The sequence below is a fragment of the Aulonocara sp. 'chitande type north' Nkhata Bay genome, linkage group LG12 (assembly GCF_057382095.1).
Source record: "Aulonocara sp. 'chitande type north' Nkhata Bay isolate Kocher_YH1m ecotype deep benthic linkage group LG12, A_spYH_male_GT1.1, whole genome shotgun sequence".
Classification (NCBI taxonomy): Eukaryota; Metazoa; Chordata; class Actinopteri; order Cichliformes; family Cichlidae; genus Aulonocara; species Aulonocara sp. 'chitande type north' Nkhata Bay.
The window spans coordinates 32,497,754-32,523,230 of record NC_141355.1 but is presented as its reverse complement, the minus strand read 5'-3'; the positions used below and the strand labels follow the sequence as shown (position 1 = coordinate 32,523,230).

At 39.9% G+C, this 25,477-nt stretch overlaps 2 protein-coding genes across 2 annotated transcripts in view; both read right to left on the bottom strand.

Moving 5' to 3' along the window:
* col27a1b (collagen, type XXVII, alpha 1b) overlaps nucleotides 1–3,898 on the bottom strand; it is a 67,779-nt gene extending 63,881 nt beyond the window's left edge. Inside the window, exons 1-3 of the mRNA XM_086315193.1 lie at nucleotides 3,748–3,898; nucleotides 3,423–3,554; nucleotides 1,608–1,672 (exon numbers count right to left, since the gene is read on the bottom strand). Coding sequence (XP_086171319.1) covers nucleotides 1,608–1,672; nucleotides 3,423–3,475 — 118 coding nt within the window. The 5' untranslated portion in view covers nucleotides 3,476–3,554; nucleotides 3,748–3,898. The remainder of the gene's footprint in view (nucleotides 1–1,607; nucleotides 1,673–3,422; nucleotides 3,555–3,747) is intronic.
* An 8,381-nt stretch (nucleotides 3,899–12,279) lies between these two features.
* Nucleotides 12,280–23,437, bottom strand: LOC147317832 (uncharacterized). The gene is given in 11 exon segments (XM_086257964.1): nucleotides 12,280–13,089; nucleotides 14,555–14,778; nucleotides 16,019–16,206; nucleotides 16,575–16,849; nucleotides 16,977–17,325; nucleotides 17,495–17,592; nucleotides 17,811–17,994; nucleotides 20,271–20,448; nucleotides 20,542–20,736; nucleotides 23,151–23,261; nucleotides 23,345–23,437. Coding segments are annotated over 11 exon segments (2,499 nt in total). The 3' UTR covers nucleotides 12,280–12,485.
* Nucleotides 23,438–25,477: the final 2,040 nt, after the last annotated feature.

The window sequence follows — 25,477 nt, the reverse complement described above, 5'->3', positions numbered from 1 at the left end:
CCCAGAATGTATGCTTTTTTATTTACTATCATGATTATTATTGAAAACAGTCTTAGGCTTCTTTCCTAACTGACTTCATAACAGAAGTACATGTAGTTGCTCAGTCAGTTTCACTAAGGTTTGCTGGTTCAGTGTCTGGCACTGACAGATTGGCTGTCATCTAGAAGATGGTTGGTATTACATCAACACATACATAACGAACTCCCATATCTACTCTGGGATTACTGCACTCTGGCTGACCTCAATCGGGAACACTTCTGAAAAAAACACACAGGCTGCTGATATATGTGTAACTGTAGGAACTAAACTTCAAGGCCTGTGCACACTGACAGTGAAGATTTCTTCTGGTGTTTGATGTCAAAATGTAGAAAACAATGCAGACTAAAAGCTGTAGAATAACAAAATCTGGACTGTGAAGTACAGGCAACAACATCCAAACATGCATAGACATTTCATATCTGCAGGACTGCTCCATGTGATCTATTTGCAAATGATCCAAACAATCTGCCGGGTTGTGTAACAGCAAAACTATTTTTCTATTTTAGCCTTTTGCAAGCACAAAATTGTGCTTTGTTAGGATCTGACAGTGTGCAAATTAACACATATAAAATACTAGGTCTCTAGACACTCAGTCATCACAGGAGGGAAATATCATCTGATGCATGCAGAGTTTCAGATAAAACTGCCAGAAACTGCTATCAGGGAACACAGTGGCTTACGTTATCAAATGACATCGAGAAACTGGGATGAGTGCCGATTGAATAAAAATCTGGCGGATTTTTGATTGACAGCAGACTCAGACAACAAGCTGATAATGGCCTCTCAGATGTGTAACAGCAAGCTAACTGCAGCAGACATCGATGCACAGCTGAGTGTGAGTCACAATATGAAAGTGCGAAAGTACTTCAAGCAGACAAGACTCTGCAAAGTGTGGCTGATAGGTCAGGTAACACTTTAATTAAGTTATCAAAGAGGGGGTATGAGGTTTGCTGAGCTTTAGAGGCTTAGAAACAAAAAAATGAACTCCTGCAGAATGAAAGAGGTCCACAGGTTCATCTTTTTTCCAACAAAATAAATGTCTGAACCACATCTGATTGCACATTATTAGAATACCTGTTTTTGTGTGCGACATTTGAGTTACCAGTTCAGTTTTCGCTGTAACAGAGACGTTAGCAATGAAACCAAACCACTTTAAAATTGGTTTAGTAAAGTCAGCAAGTTATAAGTATTTAAACCTCCTGCTTCTATGAACATATATTAGAAGATGTGGCTGTCCCACATTCGACCACAACTTAATATGGTTTCCAGCGAAGAGTAAACACAATGAATCAGTCTGTGTAGTTGGCAGACTGCACTGCTCATAAAGGTAAAGCTGAGCAGGATTTATGCTATTCACAAATAAACAGTGGTAAACTGACAAATGTTTGCACAATAACAAGTCCATGTTAGGGCCACATACTTACCCAGCCTTCTACAGCTCATTAGTTTATTTCAATTTTCTTTTTCTCAGTGGTTTTAAAGCATATTTGTGACACCACATGCTCAGAAATACATTGAATGAAAATGTATAACAGACATTTACCCACCTTTGCTTTAAAGTTTCTTACCTTGTGCTTGTGTTAGCCTTAGAGAGCAGGTACAACAGAGTAAAGTCCAAAGAATCAGAACTCTCCTAAATACAAAGACAAAAGGAAACATGTCAGATGTTAGAGGTTTGTGTAATTTTTGTGCTTTACAATTAACTCAGCTTTCAGGTGCACTTCAATCACATTTCATAAAAAAAACTTATAAATTCCTTAAAAATGTCATCTGAGCCCTTAATGTATCTCTTTCACATTCTTGCTTAGTCCAATTTAATGCAAAATGTTATGTGAAATAATTTGCAGGATACATTACCAGTTTAAGTAAGCAAAGTGACATACTAAGTTAGCAGCAGCAGCAGCAGCAGCCCTTGCTTTTTCAAACAGTCTAACATCTGCTTCAAGAGAGCAAGCTCTGGCTTATCTTGCTGCCTGACCAGATAAGCTACTGCCCAGCAGAGGCAGGTAAGTGCTCCCATAAGGCCACCTCTGACAATCTTTAAAAAAGATGCACCACATCACCTTAAAACCCACAATGCCAAGCGAAAGATAGACAAATGCTTTGGGGAAAAAAAGTGTTTCACATGTCAGTGTTTTATCGCTAACATCTGACTTTTATCTGAGGCAAACTGCAGCCTAGCCGAGCACTTTTGGACTGTGGGTTTTAAAAGGGGTTTCATCTAAACCCAGCAGTGAGAAAAAGCTGCTTTTCTCAGCCTACACAGGGACGTGTAATCATTCAACTAGATTTAGATCAATTCTGTTTTCACAGGCCAACAGTGCCACTTAATATCCAACATCAAGCAGCACACGGCAAATTTTACACCATTGATTTTTCTGTGACATTTATATGTCAAGACAAGTGATAAAAGAGATGCTGATTACTCATATGGAGCTGCTCTAAAGGTGCTGAATTATCTCAAATGGGTGTGAATTTCAGCTGTCTCTATGATAATATCAGGTTTTCACGCATCACATCATTTGGGCTTTAAATGCAGCAGACGAATCTGGGTGAATGTGGTACAAGTGCTGCTTGAAGTGGCACACACTTAGTGACAAGTGCTATAATTAAAGCATTTTCAGGAATTCTTACATTTGCGGTTCTTCTCCAAAGAGCCACAAAACCACTGGTCAGCCACTGGCACAATGAATGCTGGTTTGAGCTTCAGAAAGTTTTAGTCCTTCCACCTTCACTGTAATCTCGCTAAACTGACAGCAGCAGCAGAAACTGTATGTGCCACTTGTGACCAAGCCTCCTGTATGTCCTGCAGATTTTATGTGATGCAACATCTGGACTTTTATAGGACATCTCCTCCCATTGTGTCAGCCAGGCCAACCAGCTGAGTAAGATGCACAGCAGGGAGGAGAGAAAAGGAAGAGGAGGAAGAGGAGGAGTGTCTCCTCCTCTCATACATTTCCCTTAAATCAGTCCCAGATCGTTTGGCAGCTCATTCAGATACAAGCTGCAAAGGCAGAACTTGTAGAACAGCACAGCAGACTACACTGGCTTTCACTGAACTGATGTTAAGAGCAGAGAAAATAGTTTCCACATGCTTATCTCTGCAAGCCATTAATTACACCACCTGTTCTGCACGATTTCTCAAACAAATACCTCTAAAAGCTCAAGTCATTTGTCTTAGTAACCCAAGAAATGCTGTCACAAGTTTTTTCAAACAACTACTGTAAAACATACTGCTTGTATCAGTGCTGCTAGACATCAACATCTTTCTCGAAAGGACATGGATTCGGGGGAACCCGAAAAAAAAAAAGAAATCCCTCTTTAATTCAGAAAAGTGAGAAAGAAAAGTGCTCATTTATGCACTTCTGAATATGTCGACTCACCCCCCGACTCCAGTGGTTTTCAGTTTGGAGTACGGGGCATTATCCGGCTCCATAGCGGTTACTTCATTCTTTCTTGGGAGTTTTTTCTACAGTCCAGAGGAGGCAGATAAAGTTTTTCCATCCCAGGTGTTCCTTGAAGAGTCGCGCGTAGAGTAAAAAAGTGCAAGACAGCAAAAATAAAACAGTGAAACGATGCGGGATTAACCAGCAGTGAAAAAGCTTCTTTTTGCCATTGTCTTGCCTCTAATTCTTTGAGTCTCCTTCCAGAAGATAACAGCAATGTGATTTTTTTAAGGAAAAGAAAAGACGCTCCACAGAGCTTCACCTGTGCGCTTCCGATATTTCTTTCCGTCTTTCCGTTAGAGTCTCGTCCAGCTTTCCCGGGGAATCAATGCAGGACAAGATGTAGAAGCCCAGCGGTGTGTGTATGTGTGTGTCGACTTCCCAAAATGAAAGTTTATTGTGGACTGAGGGAAATCTTGAGAAGCGGGAGAGGGGGGACAACACCTCCCTCTGTCGCCCTCAGCTGAAATCCAAGGGAAGCAAATCTGGAGCTACACGCGGTTTTCAGGCGCTCCTTCAGCAAAAGGTGTGTCATTTCAGAAAGCAGCAGCCTGTCAGTGTGCACGTGTGTCTGTGTACTGCCGATCAAATCACTGAAAATCGTGTAGTTTTCGGGATGTGCTAGAAACAATCACATCTGCAGCATCTGCTGGGCCATAGCAACCATTTTAGAAACAGATGGTCAGCCCTCTGTAGAAATATGGTGACCAGACATAAAAACAAAGCTCTAAAACAGATCCTGCTTGTTAGTTTTGGCTTTGATCAGTTAAGGATAATTGATGATTGAGATGTTTCCACTTATGACGTGGATAATGGTGCTCACTGTCATATCTTGCTGGAGTTAAAGGAGCGTTGTAAATGTTAATAATAAAGGTTAATTCATTCTGATCTAAGCACTGTTTTACTTAGCGAAAAGATTCTGTGGGTTTATTATCAGAAAGATTTGATTAGTAAAGGGGTTTTTTTAGCACCTGGAAGCTCCAGTTATACTCACCATGCTCCTACAACATCAGTTTGCCACAAATCTGCTAAGAGTACAGGGATATAAAGCAACTAACAACCTGGAGTATTTTTGTTTAGAAATCTAACTAATCACATAGCATCCACAACAAGTCAGCTGCATGCTAAAGGTGGTGGATGTGCATTCACCCCTCCAGAACTTGATCTACTTCTAAACTGTTTTTGCAGTTTTGGCATAGCGACCTCACCGCTTTACTACTTCATGGCAACTGTGGGGCTGAGAAATGAAGAACAAGCAGAAGTTCAACTACTGCACTTCCTCTTGTGGTTAAGGTTGGCTCAGCAATCTCCACAGATTCTCATGTTAAAATGTCCAACTTTATAGCAGAATTGTCTCTGTAGGTAGTTTCTACCAGATGTGCAGGGTGTGGCCATGTTATAAGTGTGCCAACACAGGCACACAGGTTTTGATCTCACAAATGACAATGTTTGCTATCAGTGAATTTCAGTTTTTTATTAGTCTGTTACTGTTAGCCTACTAAATAGCAAACATCTGTGCAACTTACTAGTCGTGCTTTCAAGCATTTAGTGATAACCCAGAACTCTACCATGTTGGGTCAGTCTTTGCTTCAAAAATGCCAACATGACAACAGGTCCTCCAGCTACTTTCTAGTTATTAATTTGCCAAATTCCAGCAAAAGCAACACTGATGAACTGCAAAAACTACTAAAACTGCTCTGCACCTTTCTGTGTGTGCGTTCTCAGTTGTTCTGCACTTCTGCTGATATTGAAAGTATACCTCTGTTCATTTATGTCAGCAAATAATATTATTGGCCAAACCTGCATGTCACAAAAACCTGAAACTGTTGCAATTTACACATTTTTAGAGTCAGAAACCCCCAGGAATTTGAATTAGGGTTTTTTCCATCTACATAATCAGTTGAGGTGAAGCAAAACCACATGAAAGTACTTTTGTGGACTCACCCCCAATCCACTTGCGCTCTATGAAAATATTTAACTTCTTGTGAAACGTGTGACCGAACTTTTTCAGAGTAATCTGTCTGACATTTGAAAATTTGCAGTGTAAACACTCCTGCTGTTTGTGCTTCGCAACTACTCTGTCTGTGTCAAGTTCCATCAAACTCCAACCGAACCCCAGCAAAAGCGAGGAACACATTTCCGCTTTGACAAATGAACAATTAATTTAATCAAGTGAAATTTAAACCATTAAACCAGCTTTTTGTGACAGCCCCCTTTAACCCCCTGCCTCTTCACTGTTCACTTCCGTTCTCACCATTATAACAGGGTTGCAGGGCTGCACTGATTCCAATTTGTGCATGTATGTGTGTATGTGCATGCGTACTGTCGTGTGCTGCGAAATTCCTCTGCCAAATAAAGTCCTCATTGACCCGCCTTCAACAAACACGCTATGACAGTGTCCAGGGGAGACCCAACAGAGCACCAATTCAGCCGTCTGCAACTGGATCTCTTCTCCTCGCACAGAGTCCCCACACAGTTCGTCCTCTCATGACCAGGAAGGAAGGGAGCTCACCACCTTGAAAGAGCACTTCCCATGTACCTGTCTCAGCATCGCCGGATGTGAGCTTTTGTTACCACACGTTTTAGTTTACAGACAAGGAGAGCTATGTCCTGTGGAAGAGCCTAGGGGAAGATCTTCAATCTGGAGTGTAAAGTTTCATGGGGTTTGTAATGATTATTGCAGCAGCCTATGCAAGTGATTCTCAAATTGTTGCCCAGGAACTGCCAAGGGGTTCTTAGATGCATGCCTGTTTATCTTCTTGCCAAGAGTTAAATGAGAAGAAGAAGAAGCAGATGGTTACTTTTTAGCTCAGCTTAGCATTAAAATATAAACCAGGTAACATGTCTATTTAAGTGCAACAGATCTGCCAGTTTGCTGTTTTTGCAATTCAGCTTTTGTGTAAGAGAATAAAGCGTTTTACAGAACGAGCTTCAGAGCTTTATTTTGTCTTTAGACAAACTGTATATGAAAGATGGACGTAATTTATAGGTCTTTTTTCTCACTTCGACTGTCTCAGTGCTTTTTATACAGGCATCATTTAGAGCTCGCTTTACAGCCCTGCTGCCCGGATTTTAACTGGCACCAAGAAGTATGAGCACATTACTGCAGTACTGGCAAACTGACACTGGCTGCCTGTTAAGTTCCATATTGATTTCAAAATTTTGGTAATCACTGTTAAAACATTAAATGACTTTGCTCAAGAGTCCATGAAGGACTTATTAACACCCCTGCGTGCCTGGGTGTTTACTGTCATCAGTGACTTTTTATTCCGAGTTCTCGGCTAATAACAAACAAAGGTTAGCAGGCTTTTGCGATGTTGTGGTCTTAAGATATGTGGTATTTTTTATCCATCTTTATTTTTTTTTTATTTTTGATTTTGTTCAGTTTTTACATTTTCGCCTACCTTTTGTGAATTTTCCTTTTCTTTTTTTTCAGAGATCCTGCCTATTGATAGGCCTAAAATTGTTTTTCAGTATCTAAGTTAAGATAATTGCCAGCGATAGTTTCATATTGCTGTCAGGGCACGAGCCTCTCCACACATCTAAAAGAAAGCTAATTATTTTAATTAGTAATTCCCTAAATTAATTGTCCTAAATTTTAAGGTAATTCCTAGCAAAACCTTTTATTTTACTTTCATATTATCAACAATCAAAACTAATGGCGTATGTATTTTCCATCCTCGCTGCACTCAGACCCAAACCTATTTATGCTTCCTGAAAAAAATAATTATATATTTAAATCATTTACACTCTAAATGATTTTCTAGATCAGCTGGGCCCTTTAGGTTTTAGCCAGGGCCCATTTGTCCAATAAAATACACATTTTTTGTGTAAGGGAGTGTTCTTCAGTAATAGCTTTCCTATGTAACACAGGCAGTAAAATGTTATGTGTCGTAGATATTTGAAGTCTTTCCAGATATGGTTCCTTTGGGCACATAAAGGTTTGTGGTCTGATGCATGTTGGTGGTCCTTGACATGAAGAAGTTTGAGAGCTCTTTTCAGTTTGGCCTCTGGGATTTAAATTTCTGCTTTTCTACCTGACAGCAGTTTCAGAAGAGTCGTCTTCCAATCCAAGCAAATACTTTCCTGCATACTCGCAGTTCAGGCCAAAAGCTTGTTTTAGTGGAAAGCATGAATTAGCTTTGATGGAAAAGCTGCAGGATTTTCTATGAGTATTTTAATAGCATATTCTCTTCTTCACAGGACCCAAGTGAGAAGTTCTGTGTGTGTGTGTGGAAAATTGGTGGATTTTCCTGCCGACAGTGTCGTTGTAACTAGCATTGCAATTAGCATAGAAGGCAAATTTGTTCAACTGAGTGCTAATTAGTTATAAGCAACAGTTCAGTTTGCACAGTTTAAGATTTATGGTGATATGTTCAATTAAATTTGGATTCAATTTGAGTAAAAACATAAACGGGATATTTTTGGATATTCTGTTCTATTTTTATAACAAACCTTAAAATATGAGCTTAACACATGGCACATCTTTTCATTTCATGCTCTAGAGATGGAAACGCTTGTCTGATAAACACAGACTCTTTTGTTTTACTCTCATGTCTTGGGGAAATGGGGCCAGCTGAATGCAGCAGACTCTGCTCAGGCACAGCTGGATCCAATAAGAGGATGCCCTGGTGTTCTGTTTACCCATTCCATATATTACAACAGGAAATTTGGGGAGGAAAAGAGTGATATAATAGTATCAAATACTACTATATTCATTTCATTTCCCTACTAACAATTCTGCTTTTTCCCCTCAACTACAAAAAGAATGATAACATCTGAAAGCACACTGTTTTGATGTTCAGCCCAGAAATACTTTGTACTTTGTTCTACTATAACAATAGTATATTATGTTAGTTCTAGGCTATAGTCTGTTGTCTGTGCGCATGTAAAGACTACTGCACACCAAATCTACCTAGCTGTACCTGAACTTAAACTTTACAGTTTAGTCTCACGGCTCTTGCCTTAAATATTCCTACAGAAGGCAGCTGTGGGAATATTAACTTTACAGACTGGTAAAGTTAAGAACTAGCTTTCAACAGTGTGGATCATTTTGTAGTAACTTTTTTTTCTCAGGCATTTGTGGAAACAAAGTGAGACAGAATATTGGACTGAAATTTGTCAATGGTGACAGAAAAGGGAAAATAAAGTTAATAATATTGCTCCACTGAGTTGTTTCAGTTTGTTAATATTTAACATTTTCAAGTATATTGGCAGTTTTCTCAGTTTTCCTTTTAATGTTATTGTGCTACGTCACACAAACAGTTATTGAATGCAGGTTTAAAAAAAAATACACATTATTTGCGGCATGCATACATATAACCTTTTTTCCCCTCTACACTCCGGCATAATACAATGCACCAGTCATCTGGTTCATCCTGATATGCTGCACCAGTTCATGTATCGGCCATCTTTGCTACTTTTTTAGAATATATTATAAGTGAGTGCACTGAACGCAATAATGCAGTGATAGGGTAACTCAAGATTTTAACCCTCTTTAACAGTGTAATAATAATAATTTGAAGTTGTGCTAGAACACAAAGACTGAATCTGTCTGAAGGCCACATTAGATGTGGTAATTATTGCCAATTCCTTACCCCGTGGAGCTGCAGAAAGACAGACGCTGCTGCCAAGTCAGAGGCATTGTTGTGGTGACATTTGAGTGGGGGATCAAACCGCTGATGAATAATCCATATTGAAAAGCTGCTCTTTCTGCCAAATGTCAAACAGCAGCAGGAGCAATTGTTCAAGGAGCGGACTCTAAAACTCTTCATTCAGCATCCTCATAATACTGTGTCACACAGTGTACTAGTAAAGGTGGCGATGCAGCGTGTGCAAAACAAACAGTGGTTTAATAACTGAGGTTTCAAAGGATTTCCTCACTCACTAGATTGCTCATTTTCTAAACCAGTCCTGTCATAATATGCCACACACTACGTTTGACTGTCAGTAGAAGTACTAACAGTTTACTTTCCTGCAGCTTTGTATTCATCGTCATCACAGCTTCACAGCTCGTCTGTGAATTGCTCTTCCGTCATGGATTGCACCCTGTGATGATCTCTGATCTCTGCAGCTCTACAGAACATGTCACAAGTCCAGAAACCCTCATTTTTATCTTGTGCTTTGAATGTGCAGCAAGAATGAGCCAACATCAGCTTCCTGCTCCCCTTCTGTTTACTGCAACAGATGAAAAGAGAGCAGAGTATTCTGTAAAGACGAGGGCTTAGCTGATTTGTTTTGCATTGTCATGAATTGGCAAACTGACTCTTTATAATTAGCCTGCCGCAAAGCCAAGCAATGTTTCAGGGCTTGCAGCCTGTCTCCAGTCCCCATAAAGAAATATTTGAAATGAACAAAAAGCAGCTTCCATCTGGTAGAGATTCACAACTTGGACTGTGTAGCTGAAACAAATTGTTGTATCCCTGTGGTCAGCATAGATCTGGCATATAGAACAGATGCTCAACCACCCCCAGGCTTCCATAAAAACACACAACACCTCTACACCTCTGCGCATCCATTCCCTCATGTCATACAGTGACTCACACTGTTATGGTGGAATAGATGCAGGTGGATTCAGTCTCCCCCAGCATGCTTTAGTGCTGGAAATAATACAATATGGTATTTTAGCTTTTTAAAAGATTAAAAAAATACATGAAGAATCACATCGAAATGGGGCAGGTGCAGGACCTAACACAAACAGGCAACAAAAGAAGAACATCAGTGTCTTGCACAGTGCTGGGTTCTGGTTTTCCATATATACTGCATGACAAAGAATGTAAAGATCTGAGCTGCCCTATTCTTCACAGTAATTCACACTGCAGATATGGAATAGTTTGGAATGTGATTTTTGCCTTCTCCTTGCATAAGCTGCTTTCTCTGCCAACTGCTAACAAGTACACAAGCTCAGCCTGTTGATTAAAGATTAGGAGGTTTCACTCTTCTTTTCATATCCTGGATTTTCATTCATTCAAATCTTAACACTTTTCTGTGACCAGTGCAAGAATTAACTTGAAGTTTGAATCCACCTGTGCGTATCCGTGGGGCAAAATTACAAAGACATCAAAAGTTAATGGCTCTGGAAACAGACACTGACCATTTATACACTGTAAGTGGAAATAAATTGCATCACCCTGCCCTAAAGAATGTCTGAATCACTGAACTTCCCATGAGGATAGGTAACTATTGTTCACTTCATTTGTTTTGTTTTTGCCCTAAGTCAGAGACAAGAAACTCGATTCTGAAGACTTTCCATTATCCAATTCCCCACAGCACAGTCTCGCTTATTTGAAACCTTACTCCTGTGTAACAGTGTATCAGCAGCACCTACGTATGCTACTTTCAGCTGTGTAAGAGCGATTCTTTGTTTTTCAAGGATTTAGGTAGTTCATCCATTAGCAGTATCTGCAAATGTGACGAATGATGTGTTTGATTTGATTATACCTTGACTTTAAAACAACAGTGGACATCACAGCACTTCCAAGACCTTATGTGACTGTACAGCAGCAAGTGATACTGCTCAGTAATCTACAAAGGCCTGAAAGGGGGAACTGTTTCTTTAGCCAACCTGTAAATTCCTAACAGATTGAGCTTCTGGTTGAAGGCCTTGTTTTTGGAAAAGCAGCTGAAAGAAGCTTGTAACACTGCAGGATTTCTTTCAGGCTAAATACATTAGCAGATGGACAATGGGGTCAGTGATCCGAGGTTTACTTGTAACAGAGAAGCACAAAGTCCTTATCGAAGGAGTCTGTGAATTACAGTGTGACTCGTGTTTGCCAGCTTATGCTTAGCCAAGCGTTATGGTGTACCACTTTGTTCTGTATTGAATCTACTGCAAACGTGGCTGTTAATATCTTAGAATATCAGCAGTCAAAACTAAAAAGAAACACGGGCTTATTTTAGCTGTGATAACATCCCTCTGCAGGACTAAGAATTGACCTGACAAATCATGACACCCCAATTTAGACATCTTTATTCTAAATGTACAAACACCACAAACAGAAGCTTATTCAGTGTGGTACGGCAACGCCGGATAACGTCTGCAGATGTAATCTTCAGGAACACCAGTCTCATTTATCTGTCATCCGCTTGGGGATTCGAGGAGCGCCTTTATCGGGGTTCCGCAGAAAGGAATTCGCAGAGACTGCAGATGAAATATGGACGGGTTATTTTCAACAGAATCACTACTGGCAGCCTTGAGAGGAGGAGATAATTACCACTTTGACAAGCTTTGATCACAGGTACAGTTATGCTCAGAATGTCTATGTGGATAGAACAATGAGATGATGGCCCTGAAATCCAGATGAGTGTGGCCTAGTTTTGCTTCTTAGATTATGAATAGAAGTACTGTCTAGCGCATGAAGATGCAAGAACTAACAAAATAGGGGTAGTTGATGTGGCATAGTTGACTGTCCATAACTCTTTTGATTTGTAGAAGTGGAGAAGAGCTACTGCAATGCTCTGGGGGAAAATGTTGTGGGTAAGTCATCCACTTGTAAATACTGTGGGTGGAATGAATCACTGTGGTTTCTTTTTTGTCCGAAGGCAGCAAATTATTCAATAGAATGACAGATGGATCAACGAGCCTGGAGTCTTGCTGGAGTCGATTTTAGCGAAGTAGGTGTGGAGTCACGAGGGGTAACACTGGTGGGAAGTAGGGAAAAAAAATCAAGATGAAGATGTAACCTTGGCATACAGAAATAAGGTTCAGTTCATTGATATCTCTTTGAAAATGCATCCAGACCAAAGTAAACATGCCTCCCACACTACCTGCCAGAACTAAACTGAGATGCAGTGTTTCTTAGCAGGGCCACCCAGGTATAGGAAGGAAGAGCTCTTTTTGTTTGTGTGTGTTTGATGGTCAAACAAGTCAAATGAGTCAGGTTTTGCCTCTCTGACCTCCGGAATGTAAACAACAAACCTTATGAGTTTTCAAGTCAGTGTTTTGTTTATGTTACATAGTTTTTCAGGGTTTGCGAATGTATTCTTCCACCCCTGCAGGACTCATTTATATTTTACCTCCTCCTGTATCCTGCTCATTAGTCCTGCACTGATGTTGTTCTCCTGGAGGCTCAGATGCCTCAGTGGAAACTGTGTCCTGCAAAGCAAAGCCCCCATGATGTCATTTCCTCCCACATCGCTGATGCAGTTCTTGTCTAAATCCACCTGCTGCAAACTCATGTTCTCTTTCAGCATGTCAGCCAGCAGCCTGACCCCGGGGTCACCCAAGTTATTTTCGTCTAGGATGATCTGAGTCAGTGAGCTGTTTCCTTTTAAGCTGTCAAAAAGTTCCTTCCAAGCTGCCAGATCGGCACCGCTGGTCTGTGCTAGCCCTAAATACTGAAGATAGGAATGGGATCTCATATATGATGCTAACACTTTCACCCCATCACTGTTCAAACCATTTCCTCCAATATCCAGCTCTAAAAGTGTAAAAAGCCTGAAAGAGCTCCATCCAGAGGGCAGCTGAGGTAGCATATTGTGTTCTGATGGGAAAAGCATAGCCTGTTGGATAGCAGCAGCTGCTCTTGCTGTTTGTTCCTGCAGCTCAGCTATTCCGTTCAACAGGGTCAGCACTCCATGGTCACGCAGTTTGTTCCCAAACAAGCTGTAGAGAGAGAAAATAGAGGTTACTGTGGAGATTTATTTTTGAGCCTCCATGAACCGCTCACTTGAAAATGTAGCTGTGTGCACCCTGATATTAAGTTTTCTCTCATGTGACATCTAAGTTCAGGCAGAAAGCCTTTTTTTTTTTTTTTTTTACACCGGATGACACTGGATGACACAAATGGTGGATTTTGTGTGTGTGTGTGTGTGTGTGTGTGTGTGTGTGTGTGTGTGTGTGTGTGTGTGTGTATTTTTGTTTTGCAGTAAAATGGAATCTGCAGAAAACTAATTTGTTACATCTTTTCCTGTTGAGGGGTTGATGTATTTGGTATGTTAAATGCAGATTTAAGGCTTTTGAATAACTGAAGAACTGAACTGGTGCATTTGGGAATAATGCTGAAATATATTCATGTGTTTTCACAGGTAAATTATTTTTAAGCCCTTACAGGAATATCTTTGCCTCTATTCCCCTTTAAGAGATGAAGATACACTTTTCATTGGCTGTATTAGAAATAGTCTGCCAGCTGAAAATCTCATCTCATTTGTTTAATCTGTAAAAAGTGAAGTCTCAGAATAATTACGCAGAGTCACAAGCTTGACTGTCGCCAACAAAGGCCTTCTAGAAATAGAGGGGCCGGTCTTTCTCACCACTCTGCCGCTGTCTCGATAATTTGCCTTCACTTACCGCTTGTTTGTGGGTCTCTATGCTTTAAGTTTTGGCTTCAGTAAATAAAAACAATCAAAAATCAGTTGACTGACTTGATGATTAAAAAATATCCAATATTTCTTTGCCTTTAAAAACTCTTGGGTCACCTTTGCTGTTTGTTTTATTGTTTGCACTGTGAAGCATCAGTCCTTCAGCTGTGCAGCAACTGTGTTCTTTACTTGGTTTTAAGCAGTGAAGTTGTTTTTCTAACCAAGGGAAGAATGCTTCCATCATTCCCTTTGGTTGTCTTCTGTGGTTTAAAACATATTTTGGTCTTGCTGTTATCGACAGTGTTTTCCTGTAAGAATGGGCGAGATTTCTAAATTGTTTTTGCTATCATAGCCTAAAGATGGGCTCTCTCACTTGCAAGGACATCTCTTTAGACCTCGTGTGGAGAATTCCACTGGAAAGTACCAAATACAACTTCATCATCTCCAGACTTTTATCTGCCTAATGCATCACAATAATAATAAGGAAACCAATTCAATATAAGCTGCTGAAAATGGGGGACTGTGTATAAAAATGGCTGAAATTCCCACACAGTTAATGTGATACTTATATATCCATTACTTTGGTTGCTGTGTTTCTTGGATTTGCTGCATTTTTATACTATCTCTTCAGTTCCGTTCATATTCCTGTCTCTCTCTTTTTAAAAAAAGTGATATTCAAATGCTTTTAGATGGGGGCATGTTTTCTGAATTCTAATGTTATTCTTTGTCAGATTTTGATAAGACACAACTCAGTGGAGCGTAGGACTTACTGCAGGCCTTTGACCTGGGGCTTCACTCTCAGAACGTCCAGCAGAATGTGAGCACCGTAGGGGCCAATGAGGTTGAGGTTGAGATTGAGTAGTGTGACTTCAGACAGACTGCTTTTTAGTGACCCCGCCAGGCTCAACAGAAGGTCATCTGTGAGGTCCGTGTTCCTCAGAACCAGCTGCTCCACCTCATCAGACATGCTCAGCACTGTCATCATGGCATGAAGCTACATTTACAAACCAGGAGAAAGTCACAGAAAACTGTAAGTCCCTCTAAAACGACAGTGCGGGAAATGAAACTGTTATAATGCAGTGTCGCTATACTGTTATCCATAAGAACAGTTTCTTACTGTGAAACTAGAGCACTGTGCTGTGTGGAATATATATTTTATATCTGTGAATTCTTCTTTTCTGTAATCTTGTTGTAGAGTGGTGCAGAATGCGCGAGCACAGAATTGCAAAGATATGATACAGACAAAAACATATTACATTTAACTTCTAAGTTACCTCAATTACAAGAGAAGCAGCTGTTATAAAATACAGAAATCACATTTGCACAAGTGCAGATTATTATTTTGTCCTTCATACAGAAATGCATTTTGCATCTGAGCCCTGAGAGGAATATTAACATTAAGCATTTACTGTTTGTAAATGTGCGCAACAGCACACAATGTGAGATGTGTTGTCGGGTGGGAAAGAGATGTGGGGGAGACAGGTGCTGGAGGTTTTCTAAACACAGACAAGATGAGAGTCCGGAGACATATGGTCTGGCTGTCCGGCCACGTCTACTTTGCCATTTTGCTAGACCTTGAGGAATTTTTCAGGAACTGTTGGAAGCTTTTTCATCATGATCGGTATGACCGAGTGAAATGCCTGCCTGCCCCAGATAAAACTCAGCGACCATTTGAACAACTCGTCTTTGTATTCAAAGCCCAAATAATAGAATAAATCCTCTGAATTCATCCAAATGAAATAAAATCAACATTTTATCTGCCAAATCAGTGTTACATGCCTAAGACATATTGCCACCTTTCTGTTATCAGGGTAGATTTTACATGTTGGACAAGTTCCTCAGGGGGGACGTTTGTGCTTAAAAGCTAAAAATATGAAGCAGTAATTAAAAGAGAAAATGGTGGCACTCAATAAAAGCCTGTGTTTCTCTCTGTGTAAACACTACATTATTTAGTGAATAGCTGGAACATGGTAATATAGTCAGAGTGTGGAAAAACATGAACAACCTTAAAGCTAGTTGAGAAGTGGGACAATGGAACGTGCATTACTTTAATGGGCAAATTGTTTTTTAATGTTGACATTTCATTATATTATTTGGCAGATACAATTCCTGCTCTGACAAAAACACAGAATGGAAGAATCTGCTTGAATCGAGGCTTTTGGCAGTGATTTAATGCCAGGAAAGCTTCTGGCAAAAACACAGTTTCACCACAGTAATTTGTGTTATACACACACCTGTGCCTGCAGGTCTTGCTCTCTAACGGACTCTTCCGTGCCAGCGCTCTGATTAACCATGTGCTCTTCTTCCTCTGGCTTTCCATCATGCTGCAGAATGGTGTCACTTTCTGCACTGAGCTCCACATCTGAGCGTTGAGCTTTGGGGCCCGATGACAGCCTCTTCTGGAGCCGGCACCTCTCCAGGACTTGGCATACAGAAAGAAAATTAAACAACTCAGGTGCAATAAAACCAACTGTCCTGAAGCCAAGTGCATGCAGTGATATTGATATCCGCGGTTAATTTGAAAATGTAAATAATAAAATCTAAAATTCAGTTTGTGCCTCTGTTTGAGCAATAGAGAAAGCAGATCAGCTAAAATTTATGCACACAGGCATGTGTGTATCTGCATAACCTCTCCCACACGTCATCCGTCTTCCTTTAAGCAGACATTTCTCAATGCATCACTTTCTTGCAAATTCAACCTTTTTCTGCTTAAGTGTATTATGTAAATCAGTTACAGCTCTCCAGGGGGATTCCACTTTGGTCCTACTGTGCTGCGGTTTCTTTACTCACTGTTTGCCTTGAACCAGTGATGTTTGCTTGGGCCTTGCTTCAACGCAGCACTCATTTCCACACATTCTTCATAGAAGTCCTTCAGCTTTTCCCCATCTCTGTTTTTCCCATTTGATCCAAGGCCCTTCTGTTTCTCTCTGTTCTGCTTCGTCAGTGCTTCCTCATCCTGCAATGAATCTTTAAAAAGAAACACTCTTTTTCTTTTCTGTTTTCTTTCTCTGCAAAGAATATTAAATGGAGATACCACAGGCAGAAGGCTTGAAGGTCATCCGTATCTCCCCTTGAAAGGCCAGAAGATTCTATTTTCCACTATTTTTCCATCTTGTCTTACAGGAATCAAACCAGATAAAAATTAAAATTTGCATACCGGGAAATTTGCTTATCATGTTCGATGGCGGCTGCCCCGTATGCAGGATTGTGACAGGGCTGGTTGTTCTGTCCTGCTCTTGTCTGGCAGACAATGCCTTGTCTTCAAATTTTTCCATCACTGTTGACCTCGTTGAGCTCTTGCCGTCTTGTCTCTCTTCTCCTCTGTCATTTCCAGCTGTCTTGCCTTTGCTCTCCTTCTGATTAGTTTGACCCTTGCGTCGTTTCTTTTTGGAAGTCTCTTTAATTCCAGCTACAGGAAGGTCTTCGCTGTCTGTTGATCCTCTGCTGCCCTCCTTGGTGTGTTTTCTTGTCCTCCTCACTGATTTCTTCACAGGTTTGGCTGGGATAAATAGAGGGGATGATGGACATGACTCGATGACGCCTGCTTTGGAAACATTAGAGACAAAATGAGAAGGAAAAAATGCTTTGTGAGACATCTTGTCTTTAAAGTAGTTGATCAAAAGCAAGGACTGGGCCTGATATCAAAAAATGTTGATGAAAAGCTTTAGGAAGTAATGGAAAATTGAGACCCTCATTTCCAGGCTTAGTACCATTGCCAGTGCTCTGCTCGAGAGAAAGATTTAAGTTCTCCTTTGCGCCGTTGTTCAGCTGCTGGCTAGAGCTGTATTTGGTTCGGAGACTTGTGCATCTGAAAGGGATGGAAATGTGCTTTCATTATATTCTACCTACTGTACCAACATCACCCCCTGATCTTGTAAAATATGCTTCCTTTTTCCTCAGTGTCCACCCACAACACATTATATCTGCAAAACAATGGATTTACCCAACATGTTTTGACATTTGGTATTAAATTCTCATTTTTCTGCCAGTGCCATGCTGTCTGTCTCTCAGAGGATGTAATCTTACCTGTAGCAGGGTATCCCACCAGCCAGCCAAGTCAATCTGAAGCAGCTCTTCCTGCCCTGCTGGAAGCCAGGAGTGTAGCGGTACTCACAGCAGGAACTGATCCTGGTCACCATGATGCCATTGACATAAAAGGAAGCACTGAATGGGTAACCTCTATGTCTCTGAGACAAAAACTGGAACTGCTCTGAAAGATACAAGCAGCACAAATATTAAGATTGTAGATATTGTTTGATCTTTTTAGAAGGTAGTCTTGTTTGGCTTTTCTTGCTGCAGGTCATCACATTTGGTAATGGTTTCTTATGCATTTGTCTTGTGTTACAAACGGCTTGTGGTCCACAAAAACAGTGGCCAGGTGTTCTGCACTTCCTGCAGTCTCATGTGTCACACAAAACCCTCCTGCAACACACAGCTCACATATTCTCTCTCTCTCTCTCTCTCTCTCTCTCTCTCTCTCTCTCTCTCTCTCTCTCTCTTGCACACACACACACACACACACACACACACACACACACACACACACACACACGGAGCAAAACCCACAAAAAGACTTGGGGCCAAAACACTAGTCATAATTGATAGCATCACTGGTTGCATTTGGAGATTGAAATCACTTTTATGATTTTAATCAAATTTTACTTTATCTTTGCTTATTGTCATCATGTGGTGATGTTTGGCAGTGCTTCTATCTTTAGTTAAACACTGTGTTCAATCTTTTGCTGCCTCAACTGGTTTAGTTTAAAAGTAGGCCTAAAAAGCACAGAGTTACAGCGCTAGTCTACCTCAAAATCACTCTGCAGATTCTTCTTCCTCTGGCCTGTAGCGTTATTTATTCATCTAAATTGCTTTGGATTGAGTTGCCCAGTTTTTGGTGACATTGGCTGTAGAGATACAGTATCAGACTTCTGTTAAAAATCTTGGATCCAGACAGAACTCACCTTGTGGTGCTCAAAGTGCCAAAAAATACATTTGAGATGTTTACCAGCAATGTGTTGTTTCAGAAATTATGATTCAATAAAAACAAACAAACACAAAAAACATTAACTTTGGTGTGAGCAGTTTCATTCAGGAACTCTTTTCTCTTTTTTTTCAACTATGTCCTCTAACCAAACCAAAGGAAGTAATGTGGCTAGCTAATGTTACAACGCAGACAAGAAGACACCAGAGTCAACAGAAGTTCTTAGAAGACACCATCAATGTTAATGTTGTTTGCTTTGTTGTGCACAAGCTTTTTGTTGGGGCTAGACCATAGGCTTCCCTCAGCTCAGTGGGATTGGCAGGTGTAGTTCAGTGGAAGGAAAATAGTTCTCTGCATGCTATATCTCCAAAACTGAGTGACTCACACTGAAACTATCTAGATGGATAAATGGAACCAAGGTCAGAAAGACAACATGTTTATTTGATTTTAGAATGAACCTCCACTTTGACAGCACTGGAAACATACCACATCCTGGTTGGCTTTTGCAACTCCCATTTGGGAATAGTAACATTAACTTAGAAAGAGACCCTTTTTAGGTGCAATCAAGAGATGCAATACTCAAAACAGGACGCAGATCCAAGTGCAATTTATGTTGCAGTTCCAGCCATTGATTGGTGTCTCAAAATATCTTTAAAAAAACAGATATGTCAGACAGTACAAAAAAGGCTATTTTTTCATTTTATACTATCTATTTCATTTTATTCTGCTTAGTCAATTCAAAGACAGTGGGAGGTGGAGTCTATCCCACCAACAATAGAGCGAGAGGCAGGGTAAACCTTGAACAAGTTGCCATAATCACTATTTAAAATGAACTTAACTGGAAACAAAACATTATGTCAAAATGTTAGATATAACTAAATCTGTATGTAATGTCACTGCACTCTTGCCATCAAAATCACATATCACTGTATATAAAGTGTAAAACCAATGCAATAATAGTCACGACATATCTCATTGACTTTGTGGGATCGACTGTTTGGATTGTGCTTCTGTGTATTGTCTGCTCCTTTGTTTTATTCCTACCAAGGATTTTGTAAACACATCACACATGCAGTCTGAAGCAGAAATCCATAACCTCTTTCTTGCCTGACTTTGAGATTCCTTCCCTGGAGTGATGCTTGTACAGTGTATATCAACATGTACCGACTGCAAAGATGAAATAACTTGTCTTGTCTATTGACGTTTTTTATGCGATGACAGTGCATCAGGTCACACATCAGCTTTTTATTGGTGTTCGGCTGAAATTCTGCCTCAGGGCAGTGTTCTCATCATTCTCATTAAAATGTTGCTTTGATGAGGAATTAAGCTTGTGGCAGTGGACACTTTAATGCCACTGATTTCTTTCTCTTACTTTGACCCCCTTAATGGCAGAAAACACCTTAAAATCTGCAAAAGGGAGTCAAATATAAAGAAATATAAAAAACGAATTTCTGAATCATTGTTGGCCATTCAAACGATACGGTTTCAGCTTTAGCAGTTCCTACCGCCTGGAGTTACGAGGCCTTTGAAGACACAAATATTCTCTCCTCCATTGACTTGCTGGAGTACTTTCAGTTCATCCTGAGTTGACCCAAGCCCCAGATTCCGATGTCTTTGTCCAAGGTAGGTCATTGTCACAGTGACATTGGATTTCTTTGCCTCTTTTTGTGCCTTAAGGCTGCTCTGATAAGAAGAGGGCAGAACGTGCACAGTGTAAGAAGAAGGGTTTAAAACATGTTTGAATTTGTTTTTGTTGCAAGCAAAATATCAGCCTACCTGTTTTGCTGTGCGACCTCCTGTTTTCTGAGAAGCCACTGAGGAGAAGGATCCTCTTCGTTTGTCATATAGGTAAGGGCACGACTGACTCAGACTGCCTCTGATTGAGTTCAGGCTTGAAGCCTTAGCTGTGATGGCTGGGAGATAAACATCACCTTTTCCAGGTCTGCTAGAATGGGCTCCAGGCTCAGTCAGCTACATGAGACGATCAGAATCAGAATACTTTATTAATCCCTAATGAAATGATTTGGTTACAGTTGCTCCAAGACAATAAGAACAGTAACAGACTGAACTAAATTAAATAATGCAATTTATTACAAAGTTACAAATTATAAGAATACAAGATACATGCAACATTTCAAAGAACAGTTTAAAAAGAATACTTTATTTTTTCATAGCTCATCAATGTTATCGAAAGAAATTATTTACAGTTACACTACATTCTGCTTCTCTACATATATTGGTAGCCACAGATATCTATGGCAGCAAAACATAAATAAACAAAAAAATAAATAAATAAAAATAAATAAAATACAAGGTGTTGTAAATTTTCTGTGTCTCCCTCTCCCAGTCTGTTTGTATTACTGTCATTCCCACCTATGATAGTGTAGCTGGCATTGTTTTCACTCTGTGGCTCTGTGTCTGTATCAGTTAAAATATGGTCCTGGAGACACCTACTGGAACTACCTCAAGGTCTGTTTTGAACACTTTCACATGTCTGTCTGCCTGTCGTTGCCATGCAACTGCATCACAACTGTGTTTGATAAGACATCAAACTTTAACTGAGGTTAAAAATAAATAAATAAGTTTGACGACAGGTATTGCCTGACCAATGAGTATTACTTACTCATGTAATAATAATGACATGTTAATAGGCATTGCACACAGGCATAGTAGTCAGTGCTGCTGCCAAGGAACATAAAAACATGTTAAGGTGCTTCTTCTGCATCATGGTTCTTGTTAAACAGCTGGAGTTGCTTCGTGGGAGCCCAGGGCTGCTGTCTGCTGCTGCAGCTGATAGTTAAGTTTGGCAGAGAACACATTTCACTGCGGGGATCAAACAAAGTAATGCTTTACTTATTCTTTTTTTTTTCTTTTTAAATTCTGAATGACTTTTGAATAGACAAAAGGAACAAACTATTTAGTAGTTATAGTGTAGGAAATGACCTATTTGGTAAAATTTCAGTCCTGATGATTGCCTCTTTGATCATTTTTCACCTTTAAATCTTAAAATTTGAATTAACTCAAGACTGAAATGCTGCTACATCCACTGTAATAAGCAGGTCTGTTATATGATGGGTATCATACCAACACTCTTCTTATATATTTTTTGTGTGATTTCGTATGCAATCCATGTATATATTTACTCACCAGACACTTTATCGGGTATAGTTTTTCAGTTGCTTGTTAATGTGAATATCTAATACCAACAACATGACAGCAGCTCACTGCATTTTGGCTTATAGATATGGTCAAGATCAGCGGTTCCCAACCTTTTTTGCGCCACGGACCGGTTTATGCCCGACAATATTTTCACAGACCAGCCTTTAAGGTGTCGCGGATAAATACAACAAAATAAAACTAGTACCAGTACCGAAAAAAAGAGGATTTATTCATAACACACGTGAAAAGAGCCAGGAAAACCGAGTTAACGATAAAAACGATAACAAAATAACGCTGAAAACCGATAAAAACCCTGAAAACCATACATTTCACACCTGAGCCTCAATTCTCGCGGCCCGGTACCAAACGACTCACGGACCGGTACTGGTCCGAGGCCCGGGGATTGCGGACCGCAGGTCAAGATGACCTGCTGGAATTCAAACTGAGCATCAAAATGAGTGAAAAAAAGTTATTTAAGTGACTTTAAACATTGTGTGATTGTTGGAGAATGGCCCTATTAAGGTAAATATATGAAGGGAGCAGCAGTTTGCTAGGTAAAGGTGCCTTCTTGACAGAGGTGAGAGCAGAATAACCAGGCTGCTTTGAGCTGATAGGAAGCCAATAATAGCTCAAATAACTCTTGTTAAAATCATGGTTTGTAGAAGAGCATCTCTGAATGTACAACACGTCAAACCTTGAAGCAGCAGCAGAAAATCACCCTGGGTGACACACCTGTCAACTAAGAACCAGAGATTAAGGCTATAATTTGAACAGGTTGACCCAAATTGAGCAATAGAAGATTGGAAAACTTTTGCCTGGTCTGATGAATCTGCAGCAACTGTTTGATGTGTCATGTCAGCACGGACCAAAAGCTGTGAGGAAAGTTTCCAGCACCATTTTAGTCCGACAAAAATTAAGGCAGTTCTGAAGACAAAAGTGAGTCCATCCTAATACTACAGTGATCCACCTATAAATAAAAAGGCTGGTGAGTATATTCTTTTTTTGTCTTATTTTTGAGTTTTGTAATTTTTTAAATTCTCATTTAAATTCACACTCAGTAAATAAACTTTGCAAGTAGAGATCTCAGAGTTTACCTGGTCATAATTCTTAAGCAAAATAATAAAATTATATGTTAGGTTCCTGAAGTTTGCATGCGTCATGTGTTGGGAAAAAGGGACTTGTTACTAATTTCATCAAATTAGCATGCTGTTCAAGATTTTTCCGACCTTGTAGATCTCCACAGTGTCTGGATTCTCAAGGAGGAGAAGCTTGCTTTTTGCTCTAATCAGACTGGCAATGGAATGGATCATTTTAGCATCTCTAGGCTGAGCTGGGATCTGTTTAAAAAATATTCAGAAAAGGAGAACGTTCAGATGCAATGTCAGCCATGGATCAGAAACATGCCCATAGAATGACTCACAGGAGTGTCTCTGTCTCCTCCGTGAACTCCTCTGTAAAAGAGATCCTGAAGAAGAGTCTTGCTGTTCCGTCTGATTCTTCTCATCGACTCCATTCTTCCAGCAACACGTGTTTTTGAATATATACCGTCAAAGGTTTTCTTCCACCTTTTATAGTTCGTAAGAGGAAAAAGTGTGACTATCACAAGTTAAAGTAGACACCTGGAACACTGTAAACACTTTGTGGTAAAATAATAATGAGGTAAAGGTACTGCTAATCATTCTTCAGCCAGGCTGTTGACAATGGTGCTTTTATTTCTATAATCACTAATTTTACAATATTACCTTCAGGGTATAAATCAAAGATGTGGGTAGAGATTCAAAGGTCTGTGATCATGGTAATGTATTCCTATTATTACCTTCCTGAGCTGTACTGTTATGGCTCCCTAAAGGTGGTATTATGAAGTTTTTTGTGTGAGACAATTAAATGAAAACCTGGGTGGAAGCAACAGAAAAGCTCTATAATTTTCACAGTGAGTAGGATGTATATTATAGTTTAGTCAGGAAAAGATTATATAAGGTCCTCGGGTGAGAGTCTGCAGAAACAACTGTACGGGGACCTTCTCTTTTCATTTAAGTTGTAAGGTCACTGTGATCCTGCAGCTCAGTGAATAAATCGAGGCAGTCTTTGCTGGAAGTCCATTCCCCATCTCAGCACCTAATGTGTTTTAAAAAATAATACAAATATGATAAATCTAAAACTAAGAAGGCACATCTTAATTCACTAATAAGCTTTCTTTTTTCTTTTACAGCCTACCGATGAATTTCAGTATCTGTAATCTAATCGCGTCATCCGCAGCCATGTCATCTGCTGTGCTGAGTGCTTCTGGGAGAGGAGGTAGCAGGCACGCAGCCATCCCCCTGAGATTAGTAGCCTGCGTATGCATGAATGCGCCCCAGCCTCCAAGACTAAAGAAATTGGTCTAAAGAAGTGTTTCTTTTTGGCAGTCTGGTTTATTGTCTAAATGGCTATTCTTAATGGCCCATATGTTTTGTTTTAAGCCTTTAATATAGCTAGAACTGAGAAATACATATACAAACAAGAAGCTTGTTTACTTCTTGTTTGCATATGTAAATAGATAGATGACAGTGTGATGTAGCATCTGCAGATGTTTAACCTATGTGCTGTCTAATCTGATCAGATATTGTAGTTTTGAGGGCCATTTAAAAAAAATATAAAACTGAAAGAAACAACATCTTACTGAAAAATGCTCCACTATAAATAAAACATCTTTATTTAGGGTTTTACTAGTACTATATGTATGCAGTACTAACAAGATATTAAATCATGTTTAGCATTTTTACTTGTATTGTAGTAATAATAAATTCATTATACATTACTAAATATATTAGTCTAGAAGTATTCATAGCTAATTCCTAACACTATATTTACATTTATTTTTAATTCTTTTTTTTAGGTTTACCTCTTAATAATTATTATGATGTGTTTAAAATCTTTCTTCTTTCCTCACTCACCAATTTTTCTCATAAACCCAGAGAGGATAGAGAATCTTACCTGTTGTCTTGTCCACGTATGAAGCTGAATATGTGTTTGCACCTGGTGATGTGATATGTCCACAGCTGCTGATCTCCTGTTCTCTGCTCTCTTCACAAAGCCAGTGACACCTGAGCAGCCGACGCCTTTGGCACATAGTCCCCGTCACCTGACATTGGTACCTCATATATCATTAATCGCCTCTGACCTTTGCTTTTCGCATTGACTGCCTGTGCTATTGTTTAAGTCTTTTCTTTTCTTTTCTTTTCTTTTTTTACCAACCAATTAGAAAATGTAAATTGAGGAGACTGAACACAGATTCATAACCGTGAATCACTGTCACGGACCCAGTTCCAGGGATTCGGGGTCCGTGAGCAGTGTGGACTACTATTGTAGTTATTATTATTATTATTATTATTATTATTATTATTATCATTATTGTGGTTGTTGTTATTATGGTTGTGTCTGCTGTCCTGTTTTTCCGTGTTGGTGTACTGTCAGGTGTTTAGGGGTGTGTGCTTGTGTATGTGAGGGTGCGGTCGTGGCAGGCACTTTTAGGCCTGGTGGGTGTGGCCCTGCCAGCTGACCGGTCCCACCCAGG